This window comes from Pseudophryne corroboree, chromosome 4 (assembly GCF_028390025.1).
Source record: "Pseudophryne corroboree isolate aPseCor3 chromosome 4, aPseCor3.hap2, whole genome shotgun sequence".
Classification (NCBI taxonomy): Eukaryota; Metazoa; Chordata; class Amphibia; order Anura; family Myobatrachidae; genus Pseudophryne; species Pseudophryne corroboree.
The window spans coordinates 344491114-344517517 of record NC_086447.1 but is presented as its reverse complement, the minus strand read 5'-3'; the positions used below and the strand labels follow the sequence as shown (position 1 = coordinate 344517517).

At 47.2% G+C, this 26404-nt stretch overlaps 1 protein-coding gene across 7 annotated transcripts in view; it reads left to right on the top strand.

Moving 5' to 3' along the window:
- IL1RAP (interleukin 1 receptor accessory protein) overlaps positions 1–26404 on the top strand; it is a 624106-nt gene that overhangs the window by 400800 nt on the left and 196902 nt on the right. For all 7 annotated transcript variants that reach the window (XM_063916460.1, XM_063916458.1, XM_063916455.1 and 4 more), the window contains 3 exons: positions 7067–7232; positions 18947–19015; positions 26217–26346. In XM_063916460.1, coding sequence (XP_063772530.1) covers positions 7067–7232; positions 18947–19015; positions 26217–26346 — 365 coding nt within the window. The remainder of the gene's footprint in view (positions 1–7066; positions 7233–18946; positions 19016–26216; positions 26347–26404) is intronic.

Sequence of the window (26404 nt, the reverse complement as noted above, 5' to 3'; positions counted from 1 at the left end):
AGCTGAAACGGGGGAGAGCCGCGGGCAGACGAGGGAGAGCAGCGCTATAGCAGCGTAGCCGAAGGATGTGTCACAGCCGCCGCTGACGGCAGCGTCCACCCGGCTCCAGCAGGTCTCGCTTGCTGGAGCCGGGTGGACGCTGCTGTGAGTGGCGGCTGTGACACATCCTCCAGCTACGCTGCTGTAGCGCTGCTCTCCCCCGTCTCCCCCCTCTCCTCCTCCTCAGCTCCCTCGTCTCAATCCGACTGTTTTTCCACCAATCCACGTGCTTTTCGAGAAGTCGAATTCTTCGACTTGTCGAATAATTTGGGGTTATATTGAATAGGTTGGAACCCCTTCCAACCTAAAAAAAAGTCGAAAACTGCCGTCTTTTTGACATACGGCAGCTTTCGACTTCAATTGAATATACCCCATAATGTGATACCGTTTCTCCCCCATACTGACAATTACATCTACCCCTGTGTTGGATACTGCCAGTCTATTGTGATTTTTAAAAGAGAGTAAAATTCCCGTTTTGACGGTGTGATCATTTTTGTAGACACTTAGGGGTATATGCAATTGCGGTCGAATTGCCGCAGATGTCGAAAAACGGGGCATTTTCGACAAAAAAATAATTCGACAATGCAATACAGTATTTTTCGACAAAAAAACTGACTTTTCAGATTCGACTTTTGGAAATTCGACAGTTGACAAATTCGACATTTCTGCAATGGTAAAAATGCGGCTTTTCGACAAAAGTATATTCAATTGAAAAATGTCGAATCGACAACAGTGCTTTTCGACAGTAAATTCATCAATTTCATTCCGCCTCACTTTGCTGGCGGAATGTAATAAAAAAAAATTAAAACATGTTTTTTTTTGTTTGTTTTTTATTGCTAATAGCATATCTATTTATATTAGAAGGGATTAGGTACTTTGGTTTGTCTATTAGGATTTACAACTATTATTTATATATATTTTAAAATATATATTTTTTTTTACTGACTATAATAGAGAGAGCATGGTTTTCAGTGGGAAGGGGTGGGAATGGGTTAAAATCCAGGGAAAAAAATGCGTGGGGTCCCCCCTCCTAAGCATAACCAGCCTCAGGCTCTTTGAGCCGGTCCTGGTTGTAAAAATACGGGGGGAAAATTGACATGGGATCCCCTGTATTTTTAGAACCAGCACCGGGCTCTGCGTCCGGTCCTGGTGCAAAAAATACGGGGGACAAAAGACGTAGGGGTCCCCCGTATTTTTTACACCAGCACCGGGCTCCACTGGCTGGAGAGATAATGCCACAGCCGGGGGACACTTTTATATCGGTCCCTGCGGCCGTGGCATTAAATACCCATCTAGTCACCCCTGGCCGGGGTACCCTGGAGGAGTGGGGACCCCTTAAATCAAGGTGTCCCCCCCTCCAGCCACCTAAGGGTGAAGCCCGAGGCTTTCCCCCCGCCATCCAAGGGCTGCGGATGGGGGGCTGATAGCCATGTGTAAAAATGAAAGAATATTGTTTTTGCAGCAGAACTACAAGTCCCAGCAAGCCTCCCCCGCAAGCTGGTGCTTGGAGAACCACAAGTACCAGCATGTGGGGGTAAAACGGGCCCGCTGGTACCTGTAGTTCTACTGCAAAAAAAATACTCAAATAAAAACAGGACACAGACACTGTGAAAGTAAAACTTTATTACATACATGCCGACACACATAATTACCTATGTGGACACGCCGACTCTGGCCACGTCTCCGTTTGTCGGCAGAATCCGGGGTACCTGAAAATAAAATGATACTCGCCTAAATCAAGTGTCCTGTTATTATTTGTAATCCACGTACTTGGCAAAAAAACAAACCGCATTTACCCGATCCACACGGACTGAAAGGGGTCCCATGTTTACACATGGGACCCCTTTCCCCGAATGCTGACACCCCATGTGACTCCTGTCACAGAGGGTCCCTTCAGGCAATCAGGGAGCGCCACGTCGTGGCACTCTCCTGATTGCCTATGCGCGTCTGAGCTGGCAGACAGCGCATCGCACAGCCCCTCCATTATATTCAATGGTAGGAACTTTGCGGTCAGCGGTGAAGTTACTCGCGGTGGAGGGGCTGTGCGATGCGCTGTCTGCCAGCTCAGACGCGCATAGGCAATCAGTAGAGTGCCACGACGTGACGCTCCCTGATTGCCTGAAGGGACCCTCTGTGACAGGAGTCACAGGGGGTGTCAGCATTCGGGGAAAGGGGTCCCATGTGTAAACATGGGACCCCTTTCAGTCCGTGTGGATCAAGTAAATGCGGTTTGTTTTTTTGCCAAGTACGTGGATTACAAATAATAACAGGACATCGGAATTAGGTGAGTATAATTTTATTTTCCGGTACCCCGGATTCTGCCGACAAACGGAGACGTGGCCAGAGTCGGCGTGTCCATATAGGTAAGTATGTGTGTCGGCATGTATGTAATAAAGTTTTACTTTCACGGTGTCTGTGTCCTGTTTTTATTTGGGTATTTTTTTTGCAGTAGAACTACAGGTACCAGCGGGCCCGTTTTACCCCGCATGCTGGTACTTGTGGTTCTCCAAGCACCAGCTTGCGGGGGAGGCTTGCTGGGACTTGTAGTTCTGCTGGAAAAAAAAACAATATTCTTTCATTTTTACACATGGCTATCAGCCCCCCATCCGCAGCCCTTGGATGGGGGGGACAGCCTCGGGCTTCACCCCTGGCCCTTGGGTGGCTGGAGGGAGGGGACCCCTTGATTTAAGGGGTCCCCACTCCTCCAGGGTACCCCGGCCAGGGGTGACTAGTTGGGTATTTAATGCCACGGTCGCAGGGACCGATATAAAAGTGTCCCCCGGCTGTGGCATTATCTCTCCAGCTAGTGGAGCCCGGTGCTGGTGTTAAAAAATACGGGGGACCCCTACGTCTTTTGTCCCCCATATTTTTTGCACCAGGACCGGACGGAGAGCCCGGGGCTGGTTCTAAAAATACGGGGGATCCCATGTCAATTTTTTCCCCGTATTTTTACAACCAGGGCCGGCTCAAAGAGCCTGAGGCTGGTTATGTTGAGGAGAGGGGACCCCACGCAATTTTTTTCGGGTTTTTTAACGATTTTTGTGCCGTCGGAAAAGTCGAATCCAGGACACACTTATCCGTCAATTTGTCTGTTTTTCGACAGCGGGACTGTCGAAGCCGTTTTTTATTGAATATGTCGAATTCAGGCACCCGCCGGCCGGAATTCGACGGTCGAATTGTGTCAAATTTAAAAACGGGCGAAAAAATGCCGCAATTCGCCCGGAATTGCATATACCCCTTAGAGCTTATATGCTCAGACATTGAAAACATCTCTTGTTAAAAACATTGGCCCTCATTCCGAGTTGTTCGCTCGCTAGCTACTTTTAGCAGCATTGCACACGCTAGGCCGCCACCCTCTGGGAGTGTATCTTAGCATAGCAGAATTGCGAACGAAAGATTAGCAAAACTGTTACTAAATAATTCTTTGCAGTTTCTGAGTAGCTCCGGACCTACTCACAGATTGCGATCAGCTCAGTCCGTTTAGTTCCTGGTTTGACGTCACAAACATGCCCTGCGTTCGGCCAGCCACTCCCCCGTTTCTCCAGACACTCCCGCGTTTTTTCCTGACACGCCTGCGTTTTTTTGCAAACGCCGGGAAAACGCTGAGTTGCCACCTAGAAACGCCCCTTTCCTATCAATCACACACCGATCAGCAGTGTGACTGAAAAGCGCCGCTGAAGCCACAGCAAAACTGCTACGTTTTTAGTAAAATAACTAAGCGCATGCGCAGTTAGCAACTAATGGCAGCATAGCGAAAATCGCCAACGAGCGAACAACTCGGAATGACCCCCATTGACAAAACCTTGCACTTTGCCATCACTTGAATTAGATACATTAGAAGTGTTGTTATTAGGCAGCTATGTACTTAGTGGGCATTCCTGTAGAACTCCATAGTATTTTACAGAGTATTAACACTTATGAATTCTGTAGGCAGTGACAATATTGAATCAAAGTAAGCACTTGGCAGAATTTATGAATGTGCATTAAAGACTTAAAAATTACCCAGTAACAGAGGCGTAGCTAGGGTTTTCGGAGCCCAGGGCAAGATGGAAAATGCCCCCCCCCCCAAAAAAAAACACCCAAAAAGAAGCATGTGCACGCGGCGAAAAAATGGGCGTGCCGGATACATGCCCCACAGTGCCGGATACATTGCCCCACAGTGCCAGATACATTGCCCCACTCAGTGCCAGATACATGTGCCAGTTACATTGCCCCACAGTGCCAGTTACATTGCCCCACAGTGCCAGTTACATTGCCCCACAGTGCCAGTTACATTGCCCCACAGTGCCAGTTACATGCCCCACAGTGCCAGTTACATTGCCCCACAGTGCCAGTTACATTGCCCCACAGTGCCAGTTACATTGCCCCACAGTGCCAGTTACATTGCCCCACAGTGCCAGGCCCCACTCAGTGCCAGTTACATGCCCCATTTGGTGCCAGATACATGCCCCACTGTGCCTCCGCCCCCCCCTCCCCCCGGTCACTCACCGGCCGCTTGATGATATGTGAGGGGAGGAGAGCGCAGCGCCTCTCCTTCCCCTCACCGCTCCAGGTCTCCGGCTGTCTGGCGCCGGTTCGCTAGCCAATCAGAGCTCGCGGACCGGCAGCCAATCAGGAGCTGGTCCGCAAGCTCTGATTGGCTAACGCCGGAGACCGGACACAGCCAGCAGCGCTGCTAGTGCTGGCAGCGGCGGTAAGGGGAGGGAGAGACGCTGCGCTCTCCTCCCCTCACATTTCAGGTTGACGGGGGCGAGTGGGGCATGATGTCCTGGCCGCCGGCGGCGCCCCCCCTTTCCTGGGCCTGCCAAGGCACCCAGGTCACGTGCCCCACTCACCCTACCCTAGATACGCCTCTGTCCAGTAATGTTGTTACTATAGAAAGGTTTTTTTGTTTGTTTTTCTTCACATCTGCCCAAAGGTTGAAAATTATGCTGGGTACACACTGAGCGATATGTATCGTTCGTACAGCTAATGAACGAAATACTGTTAAGTGGCTCATCTGTACACGTAATATGTCTGTGAACAGCGTTTTTTTAGAGACATACAGTATCACATCAGTGCTGCAGCACGGCAAATGCTGATAAATCTTGTAGGTATATCTGTACATCTGCCTGTGTGTATAGGTAACTAGCCGACGCGTTATGCTTGCCACAGGAACTGCTGACAACTGACGTCACAACTGGACGGATAAAACTAAATGCCCGCCCAGTTTTGATGTCTTGCCAGACATTTCGGGGGTCATTCTGACCCGTTCGCTCGCTGCGTTTTAACACAGCAGAGCGAACGGGTCCCTGCTGCACATGCGCCCGCGCCATAGTGCGCCTGCGCATGCGGGATGGCCGAAGGCCATAGCCGGATAGCGATCGCCTCTGCCTGATTGACAGGCAGAGGCGATCGATGGGCCGGAGGGGGCGAAACGGCGGCGTTTGACCGTTTCGTAGGCGCGGTCCGGCCAACGCAGGCGTGGCCGGACCGAATGGGGGGCGGGCCGCAGCGGCTGCGTGACGTCATACACAGCTGCAGCGGGCCAGGGAGCGAGGAGTAGCTCCCGGCCAGCACGCTAAAGCTGCGCTGACCGGGAGTTACTCCTGAAGTGCAAAGGCATCGCCGCTGTGCGATGCCTTTGCACTTCTGCGAGGGGGGCCGGACTGACATACAGGGCGGACTAGCCCCGTGCTGGGCGTCCCCCCGCATGTCAGGAAAAATGATCGTAGCTGTGCAAAATTTTGCACAGCTACGATCAACTTGGAATGACCCCCGTAAAGCAGCGATTGCACGCATAGCGATCAATGTTTTTGCATTGTGCATGCATCTGAGCCGCAGAGCTTTTGATTTGCGAGTGCAGTCAGAGCGAGATTTTAATCACAAAGTGAGTGACAGGAAGTTTGGAGGTGGTAACAGGGAGTGGTCCTGCGGCCATGCAGGCGTCTTATGCGTACGGATGGTGTTTTTTGGCCATGCATGCATTAGCAGCTGCAATCACACTTGCTACTGGAGAGGCCTGTGTGTCCTGGGAGAGCAGCTCAGGCTGCGTGTCTACAGAGGTACTCAGGGGTACATTTACTAAGCAGTGATAAGAGTGGAGAAGTGAGCCAGTGGAGATATTTCCCCATCAACCAATTAGCAGCTCTGTATCATTTTAGAATGCAATTGATAGATGTTACTTCAGTGCTGATTGGTTGCCATGGGCAACTTCTCCACTCGCTCACTCCTCTGCTCTTATCACTGCTTAGTAAATGTACCCCTCAGGCTCTTCGTGGTGACCTGATGTCTGACAATGTTAGCAATATTTATGCAATTATGGAGCGCCGTACACAAATGATGCGATCGCATTGAGTGTTCTTTGCACAGGTTAGCTTCTGCCCATTTTTGCATATAGTCGCAAATAAAATCGGTCTCTGGTTCTATCGGTCGGTGACGCTGTCGGCCAAGTGTGTACCCAGATAATGCATCCAGTTTGTATATGTACAACTACAAGATCTGTGCAGTCTGTGAATATCTGTTGAAATGTAGCAAGTAAATTCACCATTCAAACTGAAATCTGGAGGTCAAGGAAATGAAGCAGATCTCCCAGTGGAAACTTTTCTTATGCCCAATAAAAATATAATTTTCTGTGTGCTGCATGATTAATTCTGCTTATTATTCTACCCATTTTAGAAATGTTATACATAGGTCACACTTTCTTGTGGGATTTACTTTAAATTGGCAACTGTTTTTTTTTTTAATCCCTTCACAACAGTCTGAGTAAAATTACATTTGGTTTAAATATTAAGCTTGTAGCCTGTAAAATATCAATTTAAAGTCATATTATTTTGAGTCCTTATCTTGGGCTCTTTTATATGCTGTACTAGTCTCTATTATATTTTCTGCTAACCTACCACTCTGAGATAAATATCACTGCATGCCTTCTTAGTCAGCTGAATAATAAAGCTCTCTGTTTATGTCTCTTGAGACATGATGAGATACAGTTGGATGTTATGTTATTTCTTAATGGCTTTTCTCAACTTTTTTTTTCTTCTTCATTAAGAATTGTTCTCTGGTCGACCGGTATTTGGACAGGGATCCTGATGGGCTCAATCTAATATTTTTTATTATGTCAGACCGGTATGAAGGAAACTATACATGTATTGTATCATATGAGGAAAATGGAAGATTTTATAATCTTACAAGGACGGTTTATGTCAAAGCCATAGGTGAGAAAACTGCTGAAAGTGTTGGCCGTTAACTGCTTAAAAGAAATAACTTGCTGTATTGTCTTCCATACTGTTTAAAATGTTTATCTTACTTGCATAACTTTCTCTTACTAAATGTTGTACACCTCTTCCAACCTGTTAATCTTTTGAGTAGCTGTCATGTACTGTTTCCCTGGCATTACCTCCAAATTCCTTGATAACTATGCTTCTTGCCTTCCTCACTCCCTCTCTTCTGACATTCCTTCCATTATCCTAGGCGATTTCAACTTCCCAATCGATATCTCCGCAAAATCCCCTGCCTCTAAACTCCTTAACCTCACGTCTTTGCTTTATCGCTCCCAGTGGACCTCCTCTCCCTCCCATGTGAATGAGAGATCACTTGATCTGGTCTTCACTCACTGCTGGTATATTTCTGACTTCTCCAACTATACATTTTCCCTGTGTGACCACTGTCTGCTCTCTTAAGTTATCTCTCTCTGCGTCTACATCTCTACCTCCTAAGGCAACCATCACTAAGCGTAACATTGAGGCTATCGGCACCACTTTCCTATTCTCTCTCTCTCTATCTCTCTCTCTCTCTCTCTCTCTCTCTCTCTCTCTCATGCCCTGAACAATCCACTTCCCTATATAATGCTTCCCTTAATTATTCTCTTCACTCCACTGACCACTATACACCCTCGCAGATCAACACCTCAACACTGGTGCACCAAATTCTCCTCCCAGTCTTTGAACACCTGGCGCCTCCACCTCAGCTACCCTCCTCTCTCTGCTCTTGACTTTGCCACTTAAATCACATCCCACCAGACCATCAGCAACCAGCTTTTCCCTTGCCAACCATCCCCATCCCTCTTAACAACTATGACATCTCTCTCCCATGTATGGCCCTCATCCATTCCCCCCTTCATCCACCACTCAATATAATGCTATTCCCTCCTGACTCCTCCGCTGCCTCTTTTTTTCTCTGACGTCCTAGTGGATGCTGGGGACTCCGTAAGGACCATGGGGAATAGACGGGCTCCGCAGGAGACATGGGCACTTTAAGAAAGAATTTAGGTTCTGGTGTGCTCTGGCTCCTCCCTCTATGCCCCTCCTCCAGACCTCAGTTTGAATCTGTGCCCGGACGAGCTGGGTGCTGTTCAGTGAGCTCTCCTGAGCTTGCTGTAAGAAAGTATTTTGTTAGGTTATTTTATTTTCAGGGAGCTCTGCTGGCAACAGACTCCCTGCATCGTGGGACAGAGGGGAGAGAAGCAGCCCTACTCTCTGCAGATAGGTCCTGCTTCTTAGGCTACTGGACACCATTAGCTCCAGAGGGATCGTACACAGGATCTCACCCTCGTCGTCCGATCCCGGAGCCGCGCCGCCGTCCCCCTCGCAGAGCCGGAAGACAGAAGCCGGGTGAAAGAAGCAAGAAGACTTCGAAATCGGCGGCAGAAGACTCCAGTCTTCACTGAGGTAGCGCACAGCACTGCAGCTGTGCGCCATTGCTCCCACACTACACCCACATACTCCGGTCACTGTAAGGGTGCAGGGCGCAGGGGGGGGGCGCCCTGGGCAGCAATTAGAGACCTCTTTGGCAAAAGTTTGCATATATACAGTTGGGCACTGTATATATGTATGAGCCCCCGCCAAAATTGTACATGAAAGCGGGACAGAAGCCCGCCGTCGAGGGGGCGGGGTTTCTTCCTCAGCACTCACCAGCGCCATGTTTTTTCTCCACAGCACCGCTGAGAGGAAGCTCCCCAGTCTCTCCCCTGCAGTTACACGGTAGAAGAGGGTAAGAAGAGAGGGGGGGCACATAATTAGGCGCACAAATCAATATAAACAGCAGCTACTGGGTTAACATTAAGTTACTGTGTTATTCCTGGGTTAATAGCGCTGGGGTGTGTGCTGGCATACTCTCTCTATGTCTCTCCAAAGGGCCTTATGGGGGAATTGTCTTCAGATGAGCATTCCCTGAGTGTGTGGTGTGTCGGTACGTGTGCGTCGACATGTCTGAGGTAAAAAGCTCCCCTAAGGAGGAGATGGAGCAAATGTGTGTGTGAGGGTGTCTCCGTCGACAACGCCGACACCTGTTTGGATATGTGTAATTAAGTGCTAAGGTGAATTTATTAAACAAAAGATTAGAGAACAGACATGGAATCTACCCATGTCTGTCCCTATGTCGCAGAGACCTTCAGAGTCTCTCAATGATCACTATCCAAAATAATAGACACTGATATCGACACGGAGTCTGACTCCAGTGTCGACTACGATAATGCAAAGTTACAGCCAAAAAGGCAGAAAAGTATTCAATATATGATTATTGTAATAAAATATGATTTGCATATCACTGATGACTCATCGGTCCCTGACACAAGGGTACACATGTTTAAGGGGAAGAAAGCTGAGGTAAATTTTCCTACTCTCATGATGAAAAAGAGCGGGAATCTCCAGACAAGAGACTGCAGTTTCCCACAAAGAATTCTCAGGGAGTATCCTTTCCCTACTAGGGCCAGGATACGATGGGAATCTTCCCCTAGGGTGTCACGTTTGCCCAAAAGGTAGCCCTGACTTAACAGCTATCCTCAGGGATCCTGCAGATAGCGTGCACAGTCTTGTACACTACTTAGACCGGCGATTGTGTCGGCATGGGTTTATAGCGCTGTAGCAGCGTGCACAGGTACCTTATCAGCAGAGATTGAGACCCTAGTATGAATATATATATATATTAAAGATGCTGTCTTAAGAGAGAGATATATAAAACATGCCCAAAGAGACATTAGTCTACTGGGTTCTAGAGTCAACGCTATGTCGATTTCTGCTTGACGTGTCCTGTAGAATATGCAATGGACAGATGATGCCGACTTAAGAGGCATATGGAAGGCTGAGGATTATGTGGAGAAGGGATCTCGGACCTGGTCTCCACAGTAATAGCTGGTAATTCTGATATTTTGCCTTATATTCCTGCACAGCCTAGGAAAGCACGACATTATCAAATGCAGCCTTTCGAACACAAAGAAACAAAGTCCGAGGTGCGTCCTTTATTGCCAGAGGCAGGGGCAGAGGAAAGAAGCTGCACAACACAGCTAGTTCCCAGGAACAGAAGTCCTCCCCGGCCTCTACAAAATCCACCGCATGTCGCTGGGGCTCCACAGGCGGAGCTAGGCCCGGTGGAGGCACGTCTTCGTAAGTTCAGCCACAAGTGGGTTCACTCCCTGTTGGATCCCTGGGCAATAGATATTGTGTCTCAGGGATACAAGCTGGACTTTGAGGAGATGCCCCCTCACCGACGGCCCTTCTGGCTTCCCCCCACAAGAGGGAAATAGTGTTAACTGCAATTCACATATTGTATCTTCAACAGGTGGTGGTCAAGGTTCCCCTCCTTCAACAGGGAGGTGGTTATTATTCGACCATGTTGTAGTGCCGAAACCGGACGGTTCGGTCAGACCCATATTGAATTTAAAAATCCCTGAACATATACGTGAAAAGGATCAAGTTCAAGATGGAATCGCTAAGAGCGGTCATCGCAAGCCTGAAAGGGGGAGATTTTATGGTGTCTCTGGACATAAAGGATGCATACCTTCATGTCCCCATTATCCACCTCATCAGGCGTACCTCAGAATTGCGGTACAGGATTGTCATTACCAATTTCAGACGTTGCCGTTTGGTCTCTCCACGGCCCCGGGAATATTCACAAAGGTAATGGCGGAAATGATGGTGCTCCTGCGGAAGCAAGGTGTCACAATTATCCCGTACTTGGACGATCTCCTCATAGAAGCGAGATCAAGAGAGCAGTTGCTGAACAGCGTATCACTTTCTCTGGAAGTGTAACGGCAACACGGCTCGATTCTATATATTCCAAAGTCGCAGTTCCTACAGCTCATCTGCCTCTCCTAGGCATGATCCTAGACACAGACCAGAAAAGGGTTTATCTCCCGATAGAGAGAGCTCAGGAGCTCATGACACTGGTCAGGAATCTAGTAAAACCAAAACAGGTGTCAGTGCATCACTGCACTCGAGTCCTGGGAAGGATGGTGGCATCATACGAGGCCATTCCCTTCGGCAGGTTCCATGCGAGGACCTTCCAATGGGACTTACTGGACAAGTGGTCCGGATCACATCTTCAGATGCATTGGTTAATCACCCTGTCCCCCAGGGCCAGGGTGTCACTCCTGTGGTGGCTGCAGAGTTCTCGCCTTCTAGAGGGACGCAGATTCGGAATTCAGGACTGGGTCCTGGTGACCACGGACGCTAGCCTCCGAGGGTGGGGAGCAGTCACACAGGGAAGAAATTTCCAAGGTCTGTGGTCAAGTCAAGAGACTTGCCTTCACATCAACATACTGGAACTAAGGGCCGTATACAGCGCCCTACGTCAAGCGGAGCACTTGCTTTGCGACCAACCGGTTCTGATTCAGTCCGACAACATCACCGCAGTGGCTCATGTGAACCGCCAAGGCGGCACACGGAGCAGAATGGCGATGGCAGAAGCCACCAGAATTCTTCGCTGGGTGGAAAATCACGTAAGCGCTCTGTCAGCAGTGTTCATCCCGGGAGTGGACACCTGGGAAGCAGACTTCCTCAGCAGACACGACCTCCACCCGGGAGAGTGGGGACTTCATCAGGAAGTCTTCACACAGATCACATATCGGTGGGAACTGCCACAGGTGGACATGATGGCATCCCACCTCAACAGAAAACTACAGAGGTATTGCGCCAGGTCAAGAGACCCTCAAGCAATAGCGGTAGACGCCCTGGTGACACCGTGGGTGTTCCAGTCGGTCTATGTTTTTCCTCCTTTTCCTCTCATACCAAGGTGCTGAGGCTAATAAGAAAAAGAGGAGTGAGAACAATCCTCATTGTTCCAGATTGGCCACGAAGGACCTGGTATCCAGATCTGCAAGAAATGCTCAGAGAGGACCCGTGGCCTCTTCCTCTAAGACAGGACCTGTTGCAACAGGGGCCCTGTCTGTTCCAAGACTTACTGCGGCTGCGTTTGACGGCATGGCGGTTGAACGCCGGATCCTAGCAGAAAAGGGCATTCCGGCCGAGGTCATTCCTACGCTGATAAGGGCTAGGAAGGACGTGACAGCTATACATTATCACCGTATATGGCGAAAATATGTTTCTTGGTGTGAGGCCAGGAATGCTCCTACAGAGGAATTCCAGCTGGGCCGTTTCCTCCACTTCCTACTGTCGGGAGTGAATTGGGGCCTGAAATTGGGCTCCATTAAGGTCCAGATTTCGGCCCTATCCATTTTCTTTCAAAAAAGAGTTGGCTTCTCTACCAGAAGTTCAGATGTTTGTAAAGGGAGTACTGCATATTCAGTCTCCGTTTGTGCCTCCAGTGGCACCTTGGGATCTTAACGTGGTGTTAAGTTTCCTGAAATCACACTGGTTTGAACCACTTAAAACGGTGGAGTTAAAATATCTCACGTGAAAGGTGGTCATGCTATTAGCCTTGGCTTCGGCTAGGCGTGTGTCAGAATTAGCAGCTTTATCACATAAAAGCCCCTATCTGGTTTTCCATATGGATAGAGCAGAATTGTGGACCCGTCCACAATTTCTGCCAAAAGTGGTGTCATCTTTTCATATGAACCAACCTATTGTGGTGCCTGTGGCTACTCGTGAATTGGAGGATTCCGACTTACTGGATGTGGTCAGGGCTTTGAAGGTTTATGTAGCCAGAACGGCTAGAGTCAGGAAAGCGGAGTCGCTGTTTATCCTGTATGCATCCAACAAGCTGGGTGCTTCTGCTTCAAAGCAAACTATTGCTCGCTGAATCTGTAACACGATTCAGGAGGCTCATTCTGCGGCTGGATTGCCGCTGCCAAAATCCGTTAAAGCCCATTCCACTAGGAACGTGGGCTCTTTTTGGGCGGCTGCCCGAGGGGTCTCGGTATTACAACTATGCCGAGCTGATACTTGGTCAGGTTCAAACACTTTTGCAGAGTTCTACAAGTTTGATACCCTGGCTGATGAGGACCTATTGTTGCTCAATCGGTTCTGCAGAGTCATCCGCACTCTCCCGCCCGTTTTGGGAGCTTTAGTATAATCCCCATGGTCCTTCCGGAGTCCCCAGCATCCACTAGGACGTCAGAGAAAATAAGATTTTACTTACCGGTAAATCTATTTCTCGTAGTCCGTAGTGGATGCTGGGCGCCCATCCCAAGTGCGGACTTCTTCTGCAATACTTGTATATAGTTATTGCTGCAATAAGGGCTATGTGATTGTTGCATCAGGGTTGAACTGATGCTCTGTTGTTGTTCATACTGTTGACTGGGTAAGTTTATCACAAGTTATACGGTGTGATTGGTGTGGCTGGTATGTATCTTGCCCTGGATTTCCAAAATCCTTTCCTTGTACTGTCAGCTCTTCCGGGCACAGTTTCTCTAACTGAGGTCTGGAGGAGGGGCATAGAGGGAGGAGCCAGAGCACACCAGAACCTAAATTCTTTCTTAAAGTGCCCATGTCTCCTGCGGAGCCCGTCTATTCCCCATGGTCCTTACGGAGTCCCCAGCATCCACTACGGACTACGAGAAATAGATTTACCGGTAAGTAAAATCTTATTTTTTCCTGTTCCCATCTTGCCCACCTCCTCAGTCTCTCCCTCTCATCAGCCACTGTCCCCTCTGCCTTCAAGCATGCACTCATCTCCCCTATTCTTAAAAAACTACCCTTGATCCAAACACCCTCTCCAACCACGACCCATCTCTCTCTCTCTCTCTCTCTCTCTCTCTCTCTCTCTCTCTCTCTCTCTCTCTCTCTCTCTGCCTCCAAACTCCTTGAGCATATTGTCAACAACCACCTTACTGCCTTTCTTTCTTCCCACTCACTGCTTGATCCATTCATGTCTGGCTTCCGTCCCCTCCACTTCACCGCACTGCCCTCACGAAAGTCTGCAATGACCTCTTTGCTGTTAAATCCAAGAGCCACTACTCTCTGCTCATTCTTCTTGACCTCTCTGATGCTTTTGACACTGTGGACCACCCTCCTCTTCTGCATTTCCACTAACAGTAGGTGTCCCCCAAAGTTCTGTTTTCATTTACATATTCCAACTTTTTCTCACCCAGGATGCTACTAAGACCCTTATGCACTCACTGGTCATCTTAAGACTGGACTACTGTAATATCCTATCTGACATCCCTGACAAATTACTATCTCCAGTCTATCCAAAACGCTGCAGCCTGGCTCATCTTCCTCACCAAACATACTACGTCTACCTACCCTCTCTTACAAGCCCTTCACTGGGTCCCCTTCCCTTTCAGAAACCAAGCTTCTCACACTCACTTACAAAGCCCTCACCCATTCTCCCATTTACAACTCTGACCGTTTCTCCCTTTACACTCCCACCTGTCCTCTATTGCACGCCGCTTCTACTAATTACTACCTCCCAATCCCATCTCCAGGATTTTTCACACGCTGCTCCCTTTCTCTCTACAAAACTTCAAGACCCACTACTTCACCAAACCTGGCCAACTCTCATCCTAATCCTCTGTTCTGCGTTCATTGTCTACCCCATCTTTGTCACCCCTGACTGTCTGCCCCTCCACTTTAGATTGCAAGCTCTCACGAGCAGAGCCCTCTTCCCTTATGTGCTTTTCCTTCTCTTACTTAAACCATCTCCTACTCCATGCTCCCTTCGACAACACCAAATCCCTCAGTTTTCTGCTACCCTGATACATATTTCAGTGTTTTCAGGGGCCCTGAAGAAAACCACTCTGTGCTGCTTGAAACAGCTGTTGGGCTGCAGCTGTCTTTCTGTATGCAATGGAATCTATATGAAGTGTCTGGGTGTCTTTACCCAGACACTTTGTCTTAGCTTTATAGACTCATAACATGTTATTCATGCAATTGCAAGGCATATATGTTCCCTAAACCTTCTATGCAGACCATCTGTACTTTATGTACTCTCATCGGCCTCTATTTTTTCTGGAGCCTACAGCTGATAAAGGAAATCTGTTTAACACAGGCATTCAGCTCAAAAACTCTCATTGGTCGTACATTGCCGACAGGCACGTGATCAAAAGATTTTTGACTCCATTATATGCAACTGCTTTTTTAATCTCTTCTATACTTTACTCCTGGTTACAAGCATATATTCAAGATCAAGGGATTGTATTCACACTCTGCAAAACCCCTATACCCCTATAAGTATTCAGATGAACATTGTTGATGGTGGCAAGGTAATTTCATGTCTTAGTTTTAATTTATGGCAAACGTATGGTGTGATATGAGTAAAACATTTTATTCCTGGTTGTGTTGCATATAATACAGAAGTTGGACTGCGCCAAGCTGATTCTACTCTGTGGTGCTAAACCCTGACAAGGAGTGCTGTTACTGCTGTGTTACCTCTTCCAGTGTGCCTGTTCACTTATGACCAACAGTGATTCAAGTCTTCCATGAATTATATTGCATATCTTATGCTCCTAATGCTTATGATATATGCAGTATAACTACACATATTGTATCAGGGATGTAACCATCGGTGGGTCACTATACCGACGCTGGAATCCCAACCGGTGGAAAGCCCGACAGTCGGCATGCCGACTGACAGGTACTATTCCCACTCGTGGTTGTCCCCGACACCCGTAGAGTGGGAATAGAACCTTTGGCAAGCCCACAAGGGGCTTCGTTGCGCTTGCCCCCCCTCCCGCCAACATTCTAAACACTGGGATGCCGGCGTCGGTATGGTGACTGGCGGTATACCATACCTTTTAAAGTGATGAGGTTACATATCTCCCAATATTTAGACAAGTGAACTCTGCCTAAATCTGTCCAAACCCCACCTCTATCCACCCTGAAACATGCAAGTTTGGTTATGGCGCCACCACTTTCACGGTCCACAAGACAGAACGCTCACACCAAATTGGGACATTTGGGTGGTACTGTATGTTTTTACTATGGATGTTGGATGTGGCATTTGCATTTTTACATAGTACATCTCTCTGATTTTTTTCAGCAACCTCTCTCGCATCTAGATGAACTTCTAGTTTGCTAGGCATCTCAGGAGAGCAGAGAATGCATCTTGGACGGACGATGAGTGCAGAACAAACAAATTTTGCACTGATCATTAGATGAGCATTGTAAAGTACAGATGTGTCCTCACACATCTAGCCTCAATACGGGATCAGTATGTAAAACTGGCAGCCGGAATCCCGTTCGTCAGTATACCGACAGCGGGATCACAGATGCCGGTATGCCGGCAGCAAGCAAGCCCCTTGCTGGCTCACTACTCCTGCCATGCTTTGGGCATGGTGGCTCGCTGCTCTCGCCATAAGATTTATTCTCCCTCTATGGGTGTCATGGACATCCATAGAGGGAGAAAAGCCTGTGGCGCCAGGATTCTGGCGTCGGTATTTCACCACTAGTTGGTATTCCGACATCGGCATTTTTGTGACGTCCGGGATCCCGACTAGCGGTATGGTAACCGCTTCCCCTCAGTACGCCATGCAGTGCAAGATGCCAGGTCCCATGCAACTCTCCTAGTGCCGGGCATCTAGATTTTGCAGAAAATGCATCTTAGTCGCAACGCGATGCCACTAGGATGCCTGAGGAGACTGTGCTAATTAATATGACACTTTTATATTGTGTGTGTCTGAGACTGTATACGCAGCAGAACAGAACTTGTATTGGAAAAAAGCTGTGGCTGCTACAATGTAGTACTTCCTATACAGATTCAGAGATTCAGTTGCACACAGATATACAAGTGTCATATATCACATTAATCAGCAGTCTCCTTGTGCGTTCTAGTCGCATGCATTTGCAACTAAGACGCTTTTTCAGCAAAAAAGACGCCGAACACTAGAAGATTCTCACGCGACCTGGTGTGCTTAGAAGGCAGCAAACTGTATGAAGACACCTGTACCTCCATAGAAAGTATTACATTGATATTTTTTTTAAATTCTCCTCTACCTGCATGATACAGTTGATAGAATGCCTTCTGGCATAATTTTTGTCTATCTGTCACCAGACTATTAGCCAGTACACATCAGTTTTTATGGTTGCCTTGTATGCAAGCTTTCGGCGCTTACATGAAAAGAGGATGTTACACATGCCTCCATTAAGCAGATGTAAGAAATCCTCCTTTTGCCCTCCAACATTATCATAGTATTTGATACAGATATAGCCCTATATTTTGAATGATGTACTGTAATCAGATGTTTGAGTTCTCCTAGTGTTTGCCTAGCATAGATAAAGAGGGGATCCGGTGAGTGTACGGGCATTTGGGATGCAGCCAGTTGTCATCCCGACACTGGTCATAAGACCGATGCCGGGAAGGGGGTAAATTTACTAAGATGGGAATTCTATTTAAGATGAGATGTTGCCCTTGGCAACCAATCAGATTACAAGTATTATCTTCTAGAAGGTGCCAGATAAATGAGAAGTAGAATCTGATTGGTTGCTTTGGGCAACATCCCATCTTAAATTGAACACCCGTCTTTGTAAATTTACCCCACGGATCACAATGCTGGTGCCGGAATCCCGCCTGCTGGCATCTGAATCTTGAAGTATGCCGGGGCATGTTAGGGTCAGGCTGTGGGGAAAGGGAGGGTTAGGTTTAGGCACTAAGGGGGATGTTTAGGCTGCAGGTTAGGCTTGGGCACCACCAGAAAGGGTTAGGGTTAGGCTGCAGTCGGTGGAAAGGGTGGGTTAGGGTTAGACTACTTACCTACTAGGTGTCGCGATCATGCGCATTGTGATACCACTGTCGGTATTCTGACATTTCGCATCCCAAGCACGGAGATCCTGATACCATCCCATACATAGAATGATACCACTTTCAGACAGAAAAATCTCAAATTACCGGGTTTTTTCTGGTTTGTGAAGCCTGGAAAAACCCGGGTTACAGTTCCTGACCCCCTTTCACACAGTACATTTAACTCGGATTATTCCCGGGTCGACCCCTTTCAGACAGAACCCGTGTCAGCCCTGCAATAGACTTGTGTGTCATAAGAAATGGACTGTTTTTATGGCACACAGAGATGAGGTCATGAAAAGTGGGTGGTGACTGCTCACAGCATTGCATTAACCTTGGACGACGAGTTACTGCTGAGTAGCCCGGAGTTCCTGAGTACTTGCGGTTTTTTGCTGTTTCACACAGCAAATGAGAGCCTGATGCAGCTGCTTGCACTGTGCTACCTGGCACAGTCTTATGCCAAGAGGAGACGGGAGCAATTCTCTCTTTAGTCTCCCCTGCAGCACAATTGTGACCTCAGACGCCAGTGCCACTGCTGCTCAGCCAATCGCCAGTGCCCCGCCAGCTCAGCCAATCAGCGCTGTTAACAGTGACCCATTTCTAAAATCCCGGGTCGGACCCTTTCATACAGCCGGCAACCCGTGTACGATCCGGGAAAAACACAGGTAGAAACCTGGGTTGAAGTCCCGGGAATTCAGTCCTGGGTTGACCCTTTCAGACAGAAAAAAATCCCGGTCGACCCTTCTAGAGCCGGGAAATTACCGGGTCCTTTTCTCTGTCTGAAAGGGGTATAAGTAATTATTTAATGAAAGAAATGTATAATTGTAATGTGTCTGTCACAGACCGATCTGCTGGTTAATCTACATGCTTATTTCAGCAAGTTATTTTACTAACTACTGTGTATCAGTCAGGAGAGACAGCTCTTATCTGCAGGGAACGTGAGTAGTGTAAGTGATGTGTATATTCTTAAATAAGGTGCTTCAAGTAATCTGTACATTTCTATAACTTCACATTTTCTATGTCAATTTCTTTCTTTTAGAGCCCTTCACTGAGGATCCACCTAATATGGCATCTCCAATTGATAAAGTGCTTTATGAGTTTCCCGCAGGTAAAAAGCCTTGTTTTTACCATTATGTAGTAAAAACCAATTCATATTAAAGTGCAGGTCAAGCTTGCACTCTAGAGGGGGAAAATGAATGCATTGGGTCTACAGATGTTAGGCCAGCCACACAGCATTTTAAACAAAAAGTATGCTTACTGTATTATTTGCTTTATTAGTTCTTACATTCTTCCTTTGTGTACTGCTAAGAACACAATAAGGAAAAATAGAAAAGTTTAAGCAAGTAATGGATAACCATAGGGATAATCAAGCCCCTAACACTAGCCTTAACGTCTCTTTCCACCATAGTTTTCTCACTATAATCTATTGAGTCATAGTGGAGATTACATGGTGTTGACATGTAGTTAAGCTACAAGCTGTCTTTTATTGTGTTATTGTGCATGACTCATCAACCATAATAACATATGTCTGAGTCACCAGACATAATGCTTAGGCTGATAAGACTGCAGATGCATGTTGTTTACTTGGCTCTATAAAAGGGTCGTCATATGCCCAAGCCTGTCACTGTGTTATCGGAGCATCACATCGCTGTATGGCCATTCGGTACTTAGACTAGAAGGGATTGATACCTTATATTGACTGCTGTTTACCTTCTATCACCTGTGCCCTGTCATCTTTAATCAAACCTACTGTACTTTGGTTTGGAATAAACGTGTGAACTAACCTCCTTGCTCACATCCGCAGCCAACCTGTACAATGCATATAAAGGCAGGTACACACTACCCAATGAGTACATTTCATCAAACAATATAGCGTTCAATAATATAGTGCGTACACATTGAACATTATCATTTAACAATAACGTTCAGTGATGTCACCACCGGCATTCCCGGACATGCAGCTCAGCCCGACATTGACGGGTTGAGCTGCATGTCACCTCAATATTGATGAACGCTGAACAGTGTGCGGTAGCGCGCATCGTTCACCAATATCACCCCTTACATACTGGACGAAATTAGGCTAAAAATAAACCATACTGTACTGCATTATTTGTATTATAATACCTCCTTCTGATGATCCCCAGTTTCATAGTTGTGAAATACAGCAATAGAGTCCTCCACAAAGAGGTTCACTAATACTTACTGTGCATTCATTTAGCATAAGAAGTCTTCACTATTGATTCCAAGCGGCAAAACCCAGTAACAATATTGACTTTTGCACAAAATCATTTATTATTATTATTATTATTATTATTATTATTATTTAGTAGTAATATTAGAATACACAATTCTCACAATAGAGTACCTTTTTAATAAACTTTCTTTTTCATCCACTAGAGGTCACTGGAGTACTCTTGGGATATGGACGGTTCCACTGGAACTAGGCACTGAACAGTTAAACTTTGACTATATCTCCCCTCCATATCCCAGAGTACCTCAGTGTTTTTTCGGTGCTCACAGAGCAACTAGGCTTGTGGAAGTGGATCCACAATTATTGATTTTTTCTTTGATTATTTTTTGAAAACATCCCTTTCCCCCTTCCAAGAAGGCGAGGGTTTGGGATAGTGAAAGCTGCTGTTGCAGCTGTGGGTGTCGGACCTCTCTAAAAAGAGCTCCCTCACTTCCACGTGCAGGACACCTGCAGTAAAAGGCTGACAGTGCTTACAGAGAAGCCCCGTCATTGCCCTCACCACAGGGTCCAGGTATGTTGTTTGGGGCGGTCAGCTCATGCTGCCACCCCGCTGTGTGGGATTACTGTGTGTGTATTTGTGCCGCGCCGCTGCCTGCAGCCGCCCGCCGCCGCTTCCAGCGCCACTGTGTTAATGTCTCTTCCGCTGCGCTGGGCCACGCTGGTCTTTGGAAGCCGCTCCACGCGGCATATCGTCTGCTCCGATGCACTTCCGGAGGGCGCACAAGGCCGGTCTCCGTGTACAGAGTAGCGGTACACGGAGCACGGGGGAGAGGGGGAGGCACACTTCTTTGAAAGTATGTATGACCTAACACAGAGCCAGCAGCGCTGTATAGTTAAGTAACAGGAATGGCATATATGCATTTAAGTATAATCTGCTACATAGATTAATGTTTGCACTTTGTGATATTCTGTGAGCATGGGGACATATATAAACCATGCTTCCTGTTTTTCCTGTTTCTTTTCAGAATTTCCTGTATACATCTCTCCACCATTGAAGGCGCTGCGGTGTTAGGGGGATTTTGGGATCAGACATATTACTGGCACAGAGATATAGAGACACCTTAGTGCTATTTACTGAGTCGCACAGGTTCTTTGTATTTGTATTGTTTTTTTTTTTTTGACATAATGAGTAAGACACCAGCAAAGTCCAAGAAGCAGGTTTACTGCGATGTCTGTAAGGGTGTATTACCTGATGGATTTACCACATGTAAAGTATGTGTTGTAAATTCTGAAACAAATACAATTCCTGCTTCGGTTTCAAATCCCATTTCAACCCCGGACCCGCCATGGGCTATATTAGCAGATGTTTTAGCTGGATTGCAATCAGAGTTGGCCGCCTCTCGGCAGGAGCGAGAGGCGGCAAGATCTGAATCTAGGGTGAGACCGCTAGAACTTCCTGAGGGGTCTCAGCCTTACCAAAGGTCCAGATCTTCTTTGACTAAAGGGGATAAGTTTCATTTTTCCTATAAGCTACCGGCTGCTATGTTAATATCTGATGATTCTTCGCCAGACCTCACTTTACAAGATATAGGTGAGGAGGGCGAAGTAGACCAGCAGTCAGAGGGTGACGATTTTGACAGGCCAGGTATTGATAATCTCATCAGAGCAGTGCGTCAGTCTCTGAATTTTACAGAAACTGAGGAGCCTCTGACAAATGATGAGGTCGTTTTTACTAAACGACAGAGAACTCCAGTTTGTTTTCCTGTGTCAGAATCTCTTAATAAAATGTTACTAGAAACAAGGAAGAATCCGGATAAACGGTTTTCTGTACCTTACAGAGTTAGGTCTAGCTATCCGTTTCCAGAGTCTATGACAGCTACATGGGAGAATCCGCCGTTGGTGGATTCATCTGTGTCTAAACTTACAAAGAAATTAACCATACCAGTACCAGCTGCAACTACACTCAAGGACCCTTCGGACCGTAAAATAGAGGTTATGCTGAAGTCCATGTATACAGCGGCAGGAGTGCTGCTTAGACCTGGGTTGAGTGGCATTTGGGTAACTAAAGCACTAATGGTATGGATAACAGAACTCAGATCTGTCTTAACTGATGATCATCTTATACTTCTTGCTGATCAAATCTGGGAAGCGGCTGACTATTTATGTACAGCTTCTACTGACGTCTGTCAGCTTACTTCTCGCCTTTCTTCATCACTAGTCACAGCACGACGTGCGCTCTGGCTACGCTCTTGGTGAGTTGAGGCAGAGGTCAAAAAAGGAATAGAAGCATTACCTTATGAGGGCGAGAGGTTATTCGGTCCTGGATTGGACAAATGGATTTCTGAGGCCACGGGAGGAAAGTCGGTTTTCTTACCATTTCCTCCAACAGTGCCTAGAAAAAGATATTCTGAACCGGCGTTCAAATCTTTTACACCTCAGTCCTTTCGCGGGCGTGGCAGGGGAACGGCCACACCAGGTAGACGAGGTCAGGGATGTAGTTTCCAACGAGCCAATACCACTCATCAGGATACTAAAGTCACCGGTAAGCCAGTGGCATGACGGGCTCCCAGCCCATCTCGGATCTCCTATTGTAGGAGCACGTCTTCAGTCATTCCAGTTGGCGTGGCTTCAGACGTCCACAGATGGGTGGATCCGCAATCTAGTTTTAACAGGTTACAAAATAGAGTTCGACTGTCTCCCGCCAATGCGGTTTTTCAGGACAGGACTGCCTCGGTCGGACGACAAGAGGGCGATTCTGCAGACTGCCATTCAGTCTTTGCTGGACGCAGCAGTTTTGGTTCCGGTCCCTGTGCACCAACAGGGTCAGGGTTATTATTCCAGTCTGTTTGTAGTACCGAAGCCGGATGGCTCGGTCAGGCCAATATTGAACTTAAAGGGCCTCAACCAGTATGTCACTTACTACAGATTCAAGATGGAATCTCTACGATCAGTAATTGCAGGTCTAGAGCCACAGGAGTTTGATTGCGCTGGATCTCAAGGATGCGTACTTACACATTCCGATTTGGCCTCCTCATCAAAGGTTTTTGCGGTTTGCAATACGACAGAACCATTATCAGTTTCAGGCTCTACCGTTTGGCCTCTCGTCAGCACCTCGGGTATTCACCAAGGTGATGTCTGTGTTGATAGCTCATCTCAGATCTCTAGGAGTGATAATAGTTCCATACTTGGACGATCTGCTCATCAAAGCTCCGTCTCAACAAATACTCCTTCAACAGGCATTGCTGACATACAATGTTCTGGTTCACCACGGTTGGATTGTCAACTTCAAGAAGTCACATCTAGTTCCGTCCCAACGACTTCAATTCCTAGGTATGATTCTCGATACGGTAGACCAAAGGATTTACCTACCCGAACAGAAAGTACGGGTCATTCGTCATCTGGTACAATTAGTGCTCAAGCCACGCACAGTCTCGGTTCATTTGTGCATTCGCCTCTTAGGCACAATGGTGGCGGCTTTCGAAGCACTTCAGTTCGGGAGATTTCACTCACGTCCTTTTCAACTGGATGTGCTCGCACAGTGGTCGGGCTCACACTTACAGATTCACCACAGGGTAAGGTTGTCTCCAAGGACCAGAGTGTCTCTACTCTGGTGGCTCAGGGTACAGAATCTAACCGCAGGGAAACAGTGCGGCACCTGGAATTGGATAATTCTCACGGCAGACGCAAGTCTCAGAGGTTGGGGAGCTGTAGTTCAGAATCTTCAGCTCCAGGGTCTCTGGGCGGATCACGAAAGATTGCTGTCCATAAATGTCCTGGAACTCCGGGCAATTTACAATGCATTGCGACAGGCAGTACACATTCTGCAGGCGGTTCAGGTGCAATCAGACAATGATGCGGCGGTCGCATACATCAACAAACAAGGCTGAACGAGAAGCCGCATGGCAATGCGGGAAGTAGCTCGAATCCTCAATTGGGCAGAATACCACCAGGTCATATTGTCGGCAGTGTTCATTCCGGGAGTGGACAACTGGGAGGCGGATTATCTCAATCGTCTGGATTTTCATCCAGGAGAATGGGCATTAAATCCAGAAGTATTTCTCATGCTGGTCCAGAGGTGGGGTTACCCGCAGGTGGACTTGATGGCATCTCGCCACAATCATCAAATGCCCCAGTATGTATCCAGAACGAGAGATCTAGAGGCAGTGGCGGTGGATGCTCTCACAGTCCGGTGGCCATACAGTCTAGTGTATCTGTTTCCACCGTTTCCGCTGCTCCCGCTATTGCTAAAACGGATCAAAAGAGAGTTCGTCACAGTCATACTAGTGGCGCCTCATTGGCCACGGAGAGCTTGGTTCTCGGATCTTCGCGGATTACTCGCAGACGATCCTTGGCCGCTCCCACTACGTCCGGACCTGTTACAACAGGGTCCGTTTCTTTACCCCGATTTTAGCGCGGCTGCGTTTGACGGGGTGGCTGTTGAGACCGCCCTTGAGAGGGCATTCCAGAATCGGTCATTCCAACCATGTTATGAGCTAGAAAGCCGGTTACGGCAGCTCATTATTACAGAATCTGGCGTGCCTATATAGGTTGGTGTGAAGCTCGCAAATTTCCGACATCTTCTTTCAAGTTATCCCGTCTTTTGTTATTTCTACAGATGGGGTTAGATGGTGGTCTACGTCTATCCACACTAAAAGTGCAGATATCTGCTTTGTCAATTTACTTTCAAAGACGATTGGCTCTTTTGCCATCAGTACACACCTTTATGCAGGGTGTCCTCAGAGTACAGCCTCCATTCATTCCACCTACAGCGCCATGGGACTTGAATCTGGTTTTAGATTTCTTACAGTCTTTTCATTTTGAACCCTTACAACAAGTGGATATTAAATTTCTCACTTGGAAAACAATTTTTCTTCTAGCCTTGGCTTCGGCAAGGCGGGTTTCAGATTTGGGTGCCTTGTCATGCAAGCCGCCATATTTGGTGTTTCATGATGACAGAGCGGAACTTCGGACGAATTCCGCTTTCTTACCAAAGGTAGTGTCATCTTTTCACATCAACCAACCAATAGTAGTTCCTGTGTTATCAGGACATTCTGAAACTCTGGATGTGGTACGCGCTTTACGCGTTTATGTGTCTCGAACGTCCACGGTTCGTAAGGCGGATACGTTGTTTGTTCTCTATGATGCTGCCAAGAGGGCTTGGCCAGCCTCTAAGCAGACCTTATCCAGATGGATAAAACTGACCATACGTCAGCCTTATCTTCAGGCTAGGTTACAGCCGCCTACTTCGGTAACAGCTCATTCCACACGTTCTGTGGGAACTTCATGGGCAGCTGGTCGGGGAGTTTCTACGACACAGCTTTGCCGGGCGGCTACATGGTCGTCAGTGCACACGTTTGTGCGCTTTTATAAGTTTGATACTTTTGCGGCATCAGCATCTAGCTTTGGCCGTTTAGTGTTACAGGTGCCAAATAGCTCTCCCGTCCACGGGGGAAACTTTGGTACGTCCCAAGAGTACTCCAGTGACCCCTAGTGGATGAAAAAGAAAATAGGATTTTGGTACTTACCAGATAAATCCTTTTCTTTGAATCCATAGGGGGCACTGGACGCCCACCCAGAGCAGTTGTTACCTGGTTGTGGTAAGTGCAGGGAATATTATGGTAACACACTCTTACCGACTGTTTCAAATTAGAAATTATGTCGGGTTGGTGTCAACTGTTAGTTGTCATTTTTTGTTTGTGTCAGCTTTATTGTTGTCCATTTTTTTTGTTATATGTATGTCTCCATTGTCAACCTCTATAGCTCCAGTTCGGCTCAGTAAAAAAACACTGAGGTACTCTGGGATATGGAGGGGAGATATAGTCAAAGTTTAACTGTTCAGTGCCTAGTTCCAGTGGAACCGTCCATATCCCAAGAGTACTCCAGTGCCCCCTATGGATTCAAAGAAAAGGATTTATCTGGTAAGTACCACAATCCTATTTTTGCGAATAGTATCGACCACATCTAAATAAGATTTTCGTGTCTCCATTCCACACACATTCATACAAAGTCTATTTCATTACGTGGGGTTTATAAAAGGCATTTTTATGAAAAATTATAACAATAGAAGTATTTAAATAGGGTGTATTTTTAATTATTACCTTATTGACATTTTGTTTAGGGGAAGACATGCTGCTCCCATGTGAAGTTTTTTTCCCATATGTAAATAATTCCAATAATGATATTTGGTGGACAGTGAATGGGAAGAATGCCAAAGAAATGACTGACCCCAGAGTAAATGTTAGTACAAGGTACAGTAATACAAAATAATTGGTCTCATAGTTGGGCTGGCTTGCTTGCCTTGTGTGT